This window comes from Candoia aspera, chromosome 5 (genome assembly GCF_035149785.1).
Source record: "Candoia aspera isolate rCanAsp1 chromosome 5, rCanAsp1.hap2, whole genome shotgun sequence".
Classification (NCBI taxonomy): Eukaryota; Metazoa; Chordata; class Lepidosauria; order Squamata; family Boidae; genus Candoia; species Candoia aspera.
The window spans coordinates 70,378,119-70,392,789 of record NC_086157.1 but is presented as its reverse complement, the minus strand read 5'-3'; the positions used below and the strand labels follow the sequence as shown (position 1 = coordinate 70,392,789).

Sequence of the window (14,671 nt, the reverse complement as noted above, 5' to 3'; positions counted from 1 at the left end):
TTACAATGAAAACTGGTGACCCGTTATCCAATAAGGGTAATTTGGATTTTCAAAAACCAGCAAGATTGCTATTACCTGCCATAACTCTTCTGTCCTGGGCAGTTAAGTATTGTACTACCACCCAAGTGCATTCAAATATAAGCAAGAACATGGCTATTATGGTAACTCCTATATCTGCTGCAACTGCTTGATCTTTGCTATTTTTCATCCTCACTTGCCCAAGTAAATGAATAGGTAAACCTGGGAAGAGCACATAGCAGGGAAGAGCTCAGGAAAGGAATCTTCTGTGGACCTAAGGCTTTTGCAGTTACCAGACTATGCTGATTATTCTTGCCATTGATAAAGAAATATATTAAATTATATTAAAATGCAAATTATACAATGGAACTGAACAAAATAATATAAAAATATGTTTGCTTTCTATCTGTTCAACCATGTCTGATTCTCAGAGGCTGCCTGGACAAGTTCCTGCAGTTTCCATGGAAAGATTTTGGAAGTGGTTTGCCAGTGCCTCCTTCCTATGGCTGAGAGAGAGGGACTGCCCCAAGGTCACCCAGCTGGCTTTGTGCCTAGAGGACTAGAACTCCAGGTCTCCCGGTTTCTAGATTGATGCCTTAACCACTACACCAAGCTGGCTCTCAAAGAAAAATATATATATATCTAATGGTGATTAGATAATATTGCAATGTATATCAGTGTTTAATGAACAAGAAGTTAGAACGCACAAATCCTGAAGAAAAGAAATTATATGTGCCATTTCATTTCTCACTATTCTATTTATGGAAATGTTTTCTGAGTCCTAAATGTGCTCAAATTATCTTGAAAACTTTAACACCATCTGCAAATTTAACCAACTTGCTGCTCATTCCTGACTGCCAGATCATACATGAATTTTAACAAAAGTGGTCCCAATACAAATGTTAGGCATACCTCACTACACTGAAAACCTTATTGCATCTGTTTTCTATATTTATATAAGCCACACTCTTTCACTTGCATATTCCTTTTCAAGTTTTATTTATTAGTCATCCTGTGATCTTAAATGTATATGGATGCACTACTGTGTACAAATATTATACATACACACCAGACTGTGTGTGTGTACTTTATGTATATATGTATACATTAGAGATAGAGATAGACATAGACATAGACATAGACATACATTTGCATGTAATGTGTGTGCATTTGTGTATGCATTGCATATTACAGTAACCTCAAATATGCTGCCTGAGAAATAAATTCAAGTTACCTTGGGTTCGGACAGGATCTGACATGGTGCTGGGATCACTCAACCCTTGTGAATTGATAGCTCTCACCATAAACAGGTAGATGGTATTTGGACGGAGTCCTCTCACAGTATAAGGAGTTGTTCTAACATGGTTAGCCACTGTTTGCCAGCTATTGCTCACCAACTGGCTGAAATGAAACATTTTGGAATACTATAGATCAAATCATATACAATTAAAAAAAATAGTCACAGATATGTTTCTATCTGCTGGTAAAGACAAGTAATGATATAATACAACACACTATCAAGACCAACAGAAACTGTGATAGTTTCTAAATCAATCAGAAGCAAAACAAAAAACAAAAGAAAACCTCCTAACATATTGCAGTCATGTTAATATGTTGATTTTTTTTTTTTAATCCATTCAGTCATGACCGATTCTCAGAGACTGCCTAGATAAGTTCCTGCAGGATTCTTGGAAAGGTTTTTCAGAAGTGGTTTGCCATTGCCTTCTTCCTAGGGCTGACAGAAAGTGACTGGCCCAAGGTCACCCAGCTGGCTTCTCGCCAAGGTGGGACTAGAACTCATGGTCTCCCAGTTTCTTACCTGATGCCTTAACTACTACACTCAAGTGGCTTGACTTTTAAAGGTAATCTAACATGGAATATGTTGCAATAATCCAGTAGAAGATATTGACTACTGAACTGCATTGGTCAACATGGGATATACAGGTAGTCTTTGTTTAGCGACTCCCTTGGATAGCAATCATTTGCACATATGAAGGTAATAAATGGTAGTAAAAAATACATTTATCACCAATGTGCACACTTATGCCCAAATTTATGCACCTGATGACACACCAGAGTGAGAGTAATGCTGGCTGTCTGAATGAGACAGCAGCAACCGGAAATCTTTGCAGCATCTCTTTCAGTCACATGGTTCATTTAGTGATCATGTCACTTAGTGACCATTTTGCTAGAACATATTGTGGTTGCTAAATGAGGACTATCTGTAATCAATATGTAGATAACTATTGCCAAGCCAAAACTGCAGGAGGTGCACTAGCTAAAATTGTGCAAATATGCTCACAGAAGTTATCATATAATTCACAGACAATTGAGATTCAAAGATCAATTTCAGATTGTAAACCTGTTCTTTTACAGGCATGCAAACATTTACAGAATGAATTGAACTCCAAGTTTCCTACTGATTAAAAGAATTTCCTTTTTTAAAAAAATTCAGCATACTTCCTTTTATCCAGGCCATTGAACTTAGGCATTACTAAGTGGTTGCTTTGTTGAAGTTAGGTGGAAAGGAGAAACAGAACTGGATATCACCAGCATTATGATGGCACATCAGTCCAAAGCTCAAAATAGCAGAGACAAGCTAGAACTCTGTTGAACAATATGGGGAGGGCTGTGTGTTCAAGTCAGCATTGACTCCTGGCAACTGCCTGGACTAGTCCCTGCAAGGTTTCAGAAGTGGCTTGCAATTGCTTTTTTCCTAGGGGTGAAAGAAAATGACTGCCAAAGTCACCTAGCTAGCTTTGTGCCTAAGGCAGGACTAGAACTCATGGTCTCCTGATTTCTAGCCTGGTGCCTTAACCACTATACCAAACTGTCCCTCTGAATAATATAAGTCAATGGATTAAGAGCAGCTCCAATCACCAATTTCTGTAGACAGGATGACAGGACCGGAACAATGCATCCAAGGTTCAACCCTACCTCATGGTCCAGAAAAAGTGCATGCTTAAGGCCCAGGAGAAATGGCAGGCCCATATTGTCTTAATATATTTCTGTATAATTAATTCACCAAAACCACCATATCAGTCTGATTACCATAACACTAACTTTCTGGCAAGGTGTCAGCAAAGTTTCCCAAAAACCTGTATTTGCATAGCTTGATTAGGCCTTAGGGTCATAGCCAACTTAATAGTCTCCAAAAATAACAGACCAGCTAGATAAAGATCTTTACCTCATACTGGGAAGTAGCCACTAAAATGGTTGTTTGCCCTCTGTCAACAGGAAGGTGCTATTTCCCCTTTATAGTCATAGTAATTTAATTTCATGCTTCTTTTCCCTTCCATTCTCATGGTTTAATGAACTTTTTGACCTGCACTTCTTGTCACTGAAGCTAAGAGGCTATTGATGTCATAACTGACATCTCTGTCCTAAGAAATGGATAATTAGTATAATTCTAATTTATCTGGAATAGTTAGGCTACCATTTTCTTGATGCTTTTTCCCTGACATGGAAAAAGATATGACAATCATCTATAAATGTATAGACATTCTGGGTCAAATGAAATTTCTTCAGTATAGTTGGCTTTTTAAGGCAGGGCAGAATACATCCTATCCACCAGGGGGCACTGATCACCTTTTTTAACCATGATGATTATGTGGCATCATTAACTCTTAGCAACCACATAGGTAGATTTCTCCATCATGATCTGTCCCTAACCAGGTCCTTCAAGTTCTTTAACTATAGGCAAGACCCATCTTGGTAGATTTCATCACCTAAACAACAATGTTGAGTCAAAAAGAATATAGGTCTCTACATATTCAGTCCACAACATCAAGATCAACAAATTTAAAAGAACCCCCAAAGGACAAGTGATTGTTGAGGTATCACACCTCTGTTCAACTCCAACTCTGGATCTGGTTGTTATTGACAAAGAATATTGAAAATTGCTTACAGTGAGCCACCAGTTTCTCCTTCATCCCTCATCAACATTTGGTAAAAGAAGTTTTAATAGAAAACCTGATAAACTAATATGGGAACAAGTTGAAAATCAAGTGTTCAAAACATTTGAAAATTGTGGAAAACAAAATACGTTAATTATCTTTAAATTCAGTTGTTTATTTTAAAATGCTTCATTGTGTTTAATTTCTGAAATTAACTAAACCTTTAGAATTAGCTTTGTTCATATGTGCAGAGGATCGTAACAGTAATACATTGTAACATACCTAAAAGCCTCAATGATATATGCACTTGTTGGTAAGTTCCCAGGTGTGCCTGGCTGCCAAGACAAGGTGACACTGTTCTTCGTGACATCAGTGACCTGAGGCTTGGATGGTGGCCCAGGAAGATCATTTAAATCATAATTTTTGCTGACTGCTGCTCCCCCAAATTCTACAGAAAGCAAATTGTTGTATTTTACATGTTTATCCATTGTTTACTAAAGGAAGGTTTAAACACACATTTTAAATAACCAGATACTTATATAAATGCTTTAAATAGATGCACAAGATACTAAAAATAAGTACTTTTGATATATAACATATCTCAAGACTCAACTATAGTAATAGGTGAAGCAAGAGAAAAAAGATATTCCAACTCCTTCTGTTTATAGTAACATTTAATTAGAAAATTCAACTAAATTAGGAGTAGAAAACATGTTTAACCCAATCATTTTCCTTTTTGTGTCTTTCTGGGGATATCAGGATTATAACATCACCTATGTGGGTGGGGCTAACTTTTTCAATCCATCTTTTTTCCTGTTCTTGGTGGTAGATTTTAAGGGGCAAAACATCAACTTTTCAAAACAGGAAAACGGAACTGATTAGGGGATAGTTTTAATATGTTCTATTATACATTAAGCAAACTTTCCCAAAATGAAGAAGTATGGATGCATCAGCTTACACTGTGATCTGCAAAATGATTTTGCATGTGTGATGACATGAAATAAATTTAGTAACTTACGTATTTGCATTAGATATTGTGACCTAAATATATAACTGCAGCTTTGGGGATGATGACATAATCCCACATATATTGTTATGTTGATGTTACTGTCATTTGTTTTGGACACCACTGTCTCTGGACATCATATTTCCTTCCATGCGTACATTTTTAGGAAACACAAATATGAAGTTTCTCAATATACTAAAGGGCCAAAATGGATATGACAGACAGTGTATTTAGCTTGCTGACCTGTCTATGGTGTTCTGAATTAACTTTTGCCAATACAATGGCTTCTATCACTGGGTCTTGAAGCTAGAAAGCTAGAGGGGGAGTAGAAAAGGGGAAAGTTTCATTATATGTGTGATATTGCACTTAACAAGAAACTTAAATAAAAATCAATGATAATGTACTGAATGTCATTTTTTTTCTGCTATATTTTTATTTTGGTTTTCCATATTATGCTGGTATAACTTACCAGTGACATCCAGCACAGCACTCCAAGATGTTTCCCCACTTGAACTTGTGGCAACACAAGTGTATGTGCCTGTATCGGATATCTAAAGACATGGAAATATGAAATATCAATCCTTTACTTAAACTATTCATTTCATTTTTCAAGTATTTTGTTGCTGACTAAAAAGGTAGAATATAATTAGAATTATTACAAAATGGAAAAAAAAATATTTTACAAACAATAATTATGTATTTATTTTAGTAAACTGACATCATTCCTTAATTCTATTTGATGTGTTTACAAATTGTCATCCCAAGTTATGTACCACATTACTAATATCACCAATTCAAAGTTACAATTTTAAAGGAGAAATAATATCATAAAAAAGTATTGAAGGGAGCAGAAAAAGTATATGCATCTGTTTCTTTTCTGATCAGAAACGTGCAGGTAGTCCAAAAGTAATTAGGTCCAATACCGGTTTGGCACAAGTCCAATTCTTTTTGCCTCTCACAGTAAAAATAGCTTTCTCTAAAACAGAGTTTCCCATCTTGGTGCCCCATACAGTATGTATTTAATTTCAATTTCCAAATGTACCTGTCTAAATAATTCTATATCTCTGACATATTTAATCTTGGAAATTACAAATATTTGCTAAAAGTAGTCATTAGGCCTTCCGTCATTTGACTTTCTTATACTTTTACTTTATTTTTCTTTTCATTTTCTTTTCAGGAAAATCTTTTGTTAGAACTGCTCAGATCTAGGTACTAGCTGAAAGATGAATAAAACTCAATAGCTGGTTGAAACATTAGTAGCTAAATGCATCATTACATTAACTGGCCCTATGAGTAGTATAGAAAACAAGTTTTTATGGATAAAGTATAGCAGCAGCATTAATAATATGGGAAGACAGTACTTTAATATGTCTGAAGTGTCAAATCTGGTACTATTTATAATTACAAAACTGCATTCTAGACTTTACCTTTTCCTGGCATACTCACTTTCATAATAACAAAGTGAACAGAATCACACTCATAAACAGCCATTTTTGCTTCTTTTGACAAACATTCATTCTCTACAGCAGACAAGATTCAACTTACCACATTTTATCAGCATGTTCACATTTTAAAATTTCTCCATCAATTTTCTTATATCTTATAAACATTATTTTAAGACACACAAATTAGTCTACTTGCTCTAATATTTCATGATTTATGAGTAAGTTGTAATTGTTCATACCATTTCCCCTATCATTCACAAATTCTATGGTCTTGATTTATTAATTTCCAGATTTATATGATCCATTAAATCATATCATCAATCTAATATTTGGTGGGAATCATTAAAGTTCTCAACAAACAACACAAAACATTATCTGCATTCCCAAACAAACATACTCTAATGTCTCCAGGCAGCATACCTCTAACATTACCAGAAACATTCCTTACATATTTTTACATTAATGTATTAACTAACTAAGGAGACATCACATATTCCTGGTTTATTCTCAGCTTAATGATAAGTTATTTGGTAAGCATTCCTTTTATTTTTGTGTATGGTATACCTCCATACTATAAATTTCTTACTATATTCAGCAACCAACTTTAACTCCATAGTCATGCAAAAATTCCATAATTAAGCATACTGTTTTTACTTTGTCATATGCTTTCTTCAAATTATATACACCAAATGTATAATAAACTTTTTTCCATATTGATACATTTATTAACAAACTGTAGAAAAGCATAAATCTGGTCTGCACAACCTGAGGCATAAATTGCACTGCCCAGTTTTGCTGAATGTCATCTTTCATACATGGTCAGTTACAATTCTGCTGAACACCTTCCCAGGCACACTTAACAAACTAATTGCCTTATAGTTCTGAATTTCTTTTCTTTTCTTTTTTCTTTTCTTTTCTTTTCTTTTCAGAACATAAATGATACTCTTCAAACAGTTTCAAAAATGAAACTGAATAATTCAAATTGTCAACTGTAGAAGTAGAAAGCATAAAAATATGATTTATGGGAGGCCATTATCACAGAGAAACTATTATGAAATCCTAAAGTTTGGAATAAATGAAACCAACAAGCATGATTTACTACAGGTCTATTAACAAGGTTACAAATAGGTACATATAACAAATGAGAAACAGAAAAGGGAAGCTATCCTGAAACTTATGAAAGAACAAGCCTGAATAATAAGCTGTTATTTCAAATAAAACTGCATTAGATGAAACTTGGGAAAGGCAGAGACATGCAAGAATGTATAAATGCTGTCTTGGACAACTGCATGGGATTATGGACAAAGGATAATCATGTAGCAGCTTTATTTTATGTAGCCTACCTGAATCACATAGTCCTCTTAAAAAAGCTTAGAATTAAGGGCTGAGGCAGAATTAACGCTAGAATTTGTTAAAGGAAGGCTTGTAGATGAGTTTCAATGCAGAAAGTAAGCTGTGGGGAAAATAATGATCAAAGTGAAGAAACAGTATTAAAGTCTACAAATAATAGACCTGGATGAAACTTTGAGGCTTTTCTGAAGCACTTCTTTGCTATGTCTTCATGCAGTAAAGTAGCACCGCACTTCTTGGTGACACATTTGAGACACTATATCAAGTGACTGTTTTGCCCACCATTTCCAGTAAAATAGCCAGATAAGGCAAAGCAAAAGTAGCCTGCTTTGCCATTTTTGATTTGTGGTGCCTAGGCAGGGTGCCTCACTTTTCCATGGCAAGAGGCTGCCTTAAAATGGATTGTTCTACAGATCATAGACAAGGCAGCTTTGCAGAATGGCACTGCTTTGCCAAGTTCTAGCAGATACCAAAGTATATAGAAAAGAAACTAGAAATGATTTAAGGTACAAAAACAACTCTTCCATATGGAAAGGAGAATAATTCAAAAGATATTCACAGTGTATTAAGACAAGGCTAGCATCAGAGAACAAAGATAATTAAATGATTAAATGGAATTTTTAAAGCTACCAGACATTATTAAAAGGCTTGGCAAATTGTTAGACATATTCTGTAAACAAGTGACATAACATGACAAATGAGAGATTTATTCTTCTGATGGAGATAAAGGAAATAACTGGATATTCTGATAAAATTCAGAAAGTAAAATGGAGTCATTCTCAATATATCTTTAGTGTTCTAAATTTAGAAATATGTCTTTTGTCATTGAGCTGTTTAATAGAAAAAGATCTTATGATTCTATTTAAAGATGCAATAAATGTCTATATTAAAATGGATCAAAATTTGTTGCCAGGACCCATAAATATGAATATTTGCACTGAATGCATATAATAAAAGAAAATGCATTTATATTTGGCATCACATTTAGAACACCAATATTCAGAAAGCATGCTGGAATTACAAAAGCAACCATTAACAAAAAATGTTCTGAAACAGGGCTGTGCAAATTCAAAATCAGTGCTCTGAAATACATGAACCAACATACATGGTACTCCCTTTTGAATAATCTGTCTCTTCTTATATAGCTGCATTGGAAACTGCTCCCAATTGTCTTGTCATGCATGTGCCTGCACTGCAATTTCACTTCACTTTTTCCCAACCATTTAAGGGATTACTCTACAGTCATGAAAACTAAAGATGAAGTGTTTGAACAATGTAAAAATGTATAGCTGTGACAGATAATTTTAATTGGTGCAAACTGTCAATTATAATATAGGTAATCATAGGAAATTTACAGGAAGAACTTTAATTTCAGAAAAAAAAAATTCCATGCAATAGAGCTTCAGGAAACAGCAGTATAGCACATTCTAAAGTAGCTGAAAGAAACAATACAGCCTTAACAGAAATGGTGGATGCTGATTGCTTCAGGCCAACCAGAAAAATATTACAATAATGTTGAATAACAGTTATACCAATCAGAGTGTTTTTAGAGCAAAAAATAAAATTCAAAATGAGCTTTAGTATAAACAATACATAAAAATAAATAAAAAATAATTTTAAAATATCAGCCATATATCAGGATGCAAAGTGCAGAGACGTAATCAAATAACAAAACAAAAGTTTCCATATTAGAGAATATGACAACAAAAGGAATACTAGTTGATTATAGTAAGCAAACGAACAAGAAATATAGCTTATGATTAAAATACAGATCAAAATCACAGCACCCAATAATTTGATTTTGAAGATTCTGAAGAGTTTAACTGGAATCTATAATAACAGAAGCAGAAGAAGAATAAACTGCCCAGCAAACAGCAGAAACATCACAAAGATAAAAGATAAATGGAACTTAGAGTCATCTGATAAAAATGCCTTCAACTTAGGCATTCAGTTAGAATAAATAAAAGTAAACCTCCTGTGAATTGTCTCATAAAATCATTAATAGTAAAGTTACTGAACTTGAAAGAAAATGCATGTGTGACATACAGGGAAGCCAAAAAATTGGAAATTGGCAGCAGTGGCAGAAATGAAAGCCACATACAATAAGCAGACATGGGAACTCACTTGTCTTCAACTTAAAGGAAAAAAAAATATATATGTGAATATTTAAAGAATAATATAACGCAGATGACATTATGTCGTGGAAACAATTGTCCTTGTGTTAATGTGTCACAGACAGGCATTTATGCTCCTGCACATTCCAAAACATCTCTTCTAAATCAAATCTGAAGCTCGGACTATTCCATATCTATATATCTATATGTCTGTGTGTGCATGTGTATATATGCGTGTGTGTGTCTATGTGCATGGGTGAACATCTGGATTTATAGAAAATAGGTATTAGAATATGAATGCAAACTGAAACAAAAAAAGCATTTATGAACTAAAACCCTCCGCAGGAGCATGGAATATTAAAATATATACAATATTTACAAAATCATTTTTATTTATTTGAGATATACAGTGCCTTTTGGATCTTGGAAGCACTAAAGCTAGCTAACAGAAAATAATAATAAATAGAACTAGTATTTATATTCCAAAACATTGGGAAACAGATTCTTATTCTGGTTTGTATAGGTAACTGGGTACTGGTACTCTGAAGAAATAGGAGATAAAATAGAATTTAATGAAAATGTTAGATTTTGAAATCAAGGGCTGGGAAAATATAACTAAGTTTTTGGATTTAGCTGACTATCTCATGTATGCTGAGAAGGAAAGCTGTAAATATGTGTTATTTATGAGTTAATGGTGGATGAATTATACTGTTATATGTACCAACTGAAGATGGGAAAATAAATGCAAGAATAACTATTTGTAGCTAAGCAACAGTTCTATTCTTTCTTTCCAACCTACAAGTGGGATTTACTATATGTTGAGGTAATTACTGATATGTTATACTATTGATTCTTGTTTATCTGTAAACTTGTCTCATTTTGTTATCACATGTTCATTACCTATCGCTTAACTTTATCTTTATACATAAAATTCCACAAACTTTCTTCTCTTTACAGAATAAAATATTGTTTGTAACAGTTTAATCAATGTCTGCTCCTGAGTATTATATAATTAATTAACATTTTTTAAAAAAAATACTTTTAAAAAAAAAGTTATTTTATTCACAACAAAGATAAGCAGTGTTTAGAAATAATTATATGTAGCCTGAAATGAACAAAGTGCAATTTTCTTTCCATAGTTGTGATAGATATTTCTTTGGCATGATCACAGGGTTTTCATAGCCACAAACCACAAAACACTGCAAATGTGTTTACTTGAATTGCAGTTGCATGCAAGTTTGGGTATCCTGGTCAAATTGCCTGTTTTAATTTCAGTTTCCTAAATGAACAGGAGCTGAAAATGTTTACATTGTACACCACCACAACTTTCTACCAGTTTAAATGCACAGTTACTATTTATGTACAATTGTTTATAGAGATAAAATAAGGGGAACAAAGTGAATAGGGCAGGTACAAAGTTTGAGCACCCGTTGTGAACTTTGTAACACCTCCTTTGATAAATGACAGCTTCCAACAGAAATAAAGCATCCAACATTTCGTGTAGCCAACTAATAATATTTGTGTTCTTGCTATTGGATTTCTTCTCAACTTTCCTTGCACAAATTTTCTAACTTAGTATTGTTTTGACTAATTTCATTTATTTCATTTTTGAGATTTGCCCACAGATTTTCAGGAATATTCATGTCTGGAGACTCTGAAGGTCTTTCGAAAATATTCATCTTTCTTTCCTTTAAGTACCTTACAGCTGATTTGGAGGGAGGAATGTTGCAGATTGTTGTCTTGCTGAAATATATAGCCATTTTTCACCTCTAATTCTTCACTGATTATGGGACATAGGATATTTGAGCATTTAGCTGAATGCATTCTTCCTTCGCCCATGCAATACTTCCTATGTCACTGGCTATTACATAATATCAACACGTACTAGAGACATCCCTGTATTTAATGGTTGACAAGCTGTTCTTTTCTGCAAATGCTTTACCCTTTTTTATCAAAATGTTCCTTTTTTCAGTTGTGGCCAAACAGTTCAGTTTTTGTTACATCAGTCCAAATTTTGCTCCAAAACATTTCAGGTTCACCAAGGTTTTATTTTGCATACTTTAGACAATCATTTTTGTGATTAAGTTGGATAAAAGGTTTCATTTTTGACAACCATTCCACATAGATCATTGTTGTATAACCAACACTTCTGTGGATAAATATTCCAATGTCCACTATATTTTTCATCAGGTTATCTGCAGTGACCTGTGGTTCTGTTCTGCAGATCTAAACAGAATTCAGACAGTTCCAGTAGAGACTTTTCTTAGTCTTTCAACTCTACCTTGGTTTCAACACATCCGTGTAACCCATTTACTTTACTTAACAATTAAAATTGCTAGTTAGAAGGATTTAGAAATCTTTAATAGCCTTCTCTTGCTGTATAAGAGTGAATTATCCTCATTTTCAAATAGTCAGACAGCTGCTTAGAATAGCCCATGGCTGTTGAAAGTAAATACACTGTAACAACAATCATAACCTGAAAGTTTATAAGTGAGAATATTTGTTCACCTGTAGAATTTTCTTTACCTGGCTAATTGCACAATAGCTATAGAAAGTTAAATTTGTATTAGAAAATTACTAACAACTTCACTTACAGAAAGAAGAAAGGAAGAAGGAGAAGGAGAGAAGCACTGAATGTAACAGGAAGATTGTCCAAAATTCTGCACTTGCCATGTGCATAGTTTTCTTACTTGGGATGTGTAAACAACTACACATAAACAGAACTATGCATTTGAATTGGGAGAAATATTTCAGAAATTGTGTCAGCTTCTGTTCATTAAGGGATTTATTAATCCAGAGTGCCTAAACTTCTACATGCAACGTATATTCAGTGAATAATTGTGGCTCTCATTTAACTATTACTTTCTTGATTTCAGAAAGGTAAACATGTAGGTAGAACATATACTCACCCGTAAAGGTTTAATTTGCAAAGTTCCTTGATCATGTATAGATGTCCTTGGATCTCTGCCGAGAAAAGTAAATCCTTCTTTTAACCAGCTGATAACAGGCATTGGGTCACCAGTAGCCTTGCACTTCAGTAAAGCTGTTCCATCTACTGCCAATGTCTGGTTTACAGGTCCCTGGAGAATGATGGGTGGAGGCCTATCTGTTAAAACTGAATTTAAATATATATATACATATATTAGTAGATATCTTGTAAGGTTCAGACTCAGATGCCACTATTTTGAAAAACATTTTACAGCAAATTAAATAAAGTTTCTCAGAGCCAGCTGGTCGCAATAGCCAAAGCACTGGGCTAGAAACTGGAAGACCATGAGTTCTAGTCACACCTTAGGCACAAAGCCAGCTGGGTGATCTTGGGCCAGTCACACACTCTCAGCCCTAGGAAGCAGACAATGGCAAACCATTTCCAAACTCTTGCCAAGAAAACTGCAAGTTAACAATGACTTCAAGACACAAAAAAGGGGAAAAAACGCTTTATAGAGAAGATAATTATTTATTTATGTTGTTTATTATTGTGTTGTTTATTCAATCAATAAGCAATCCCATCCAAGAACTGTCTTTTAAGTTGTACAGTTACATATCTTGTATACTGTAAAAGCAAGAAACAAAGGATAAAAAATAATACATTTTAAATTAGAGCAACAACTCATAGTAACAAAATCCTAATGGCATAAAAATACATTACTAAATAATGAAAGCAAACTGAGAAAGAGCAGTTCTGGTAGCTCTACAATTAGGATCCTGCAAAAGCCTATACCCACACCTTTCTAGATGGTGAAAGTATAATTTTAAATTAGGGGCAGATGCATATAGCAGCACACCCTCAAATATTCTGCCAACTAAATATATTTTAGTTTGCTTGAAAATAAATTGACAGTTGGTAAAAGGTGAAAGATTTATACAATCTGAACAGAAACCAGAGTATTGGGGAATGATCAGCTAATCACAGAGATTTTTCAGGAAAAGAAAGGACATTATTTTTTAAAAAAATCTCTTCATAGTAAATCAAGCAAAAATATTAATATAAATCAACCCATAATATTTTGACTCTGTACAAATATGGGGTTAGCTCCAAAGTGACCTATACACACATGAGGAATATTTTCTACCAAACTACATCCAGAATTTACAAGAATGTACAAGATGCATTACAAAGATAGTACAAGAATACTACAAACTCTATTATATTTTATATAAAATTATACAGTATATCAGCTCTGTAGTTTTCCTGGGAAGGCCAAGTGTGCTTTTCACATCCAGTTTTCTGGATTAATGGATACACTGTGAAACTAACAAGCTATTTATTTAGATCTACAGTATATAGGCCATCATTAAGGGTATGGTTCTCAGAAACGGTTTTTGAACAAGTATTTAAAATACATTGAAATATAAAATAAATGAATATATGTAAATATGTATATGTTTAATTTACTGTTTAAAGGATCCTGTGATTTAGTCATGTAATACTGCTTATATATTTCATTTTGCAGCTAATGGGGTATCTCATATATAAGGAATATACTCATGCTTGCTTTCTTGCAAGACTATTCTTATAACAAAAATTTTGTAAGATTGTTCATTGCCTTTTATATAATTGTATTGTAAAACTTCATATTATTATTGTCAGTGTTACTAAGAAATCAGGAAAAATACAAAACTAAGTAATGTAGACATAGATACACACATTCACAGTTCAGAAACCAAACATGTACAGAAAATGGTAAGTTTCCAGAAGAGCAGCTGAGCCTTGTTACAATTTTAGACTCAGCTGCCTAAAATTTTTACAGTTGTGGAAGTAGAATTGAATATTAATAAATTTATGGAATGTGATAATCACATATTTGTTACTTGTTAAGGTATTTGTTAGTCTTTAAGGGG

At 33.7% G+C, this 14,671-nt stretch overlaps 1 protein-coding gene across 1 annotated transcript in view; it reads right to left on the bottom strand.

Annotated features, from left to right (window-relative positions):
• ROBO2 (roundabout guidance receptor 2) overlaps positions 1 to 14,671 on the bottom strand; it is an 894,470-nt gene that overhangs the window by 100,873 nt on the left and 778,926 nt on the right. Inside the window, exons 10-13 of the mRNA XM_063305488.1 lie at positions 12,739 to 12,944; positions 5,390 to 5,471; positions 4,197 to 4,362; positions 1,253 to 1,419 (exon numbers count right to left, since the gene is read on the bottom strand). Coding sequence (XP_063161558.1) covers positions 1,253 to 1,419; positions 4,197 to 4,362; positions 5,390 to 5,471; positions 12,739 to 12,944 — 621 coding nt within the window. The remainder of the gene's footprint in view (positions 1 to 1,252; positions 1,420 to 4,196; positions 4,363 to 5,389; positions 5,472 to 12,738; positions 12,945 to 14,671) is intronic.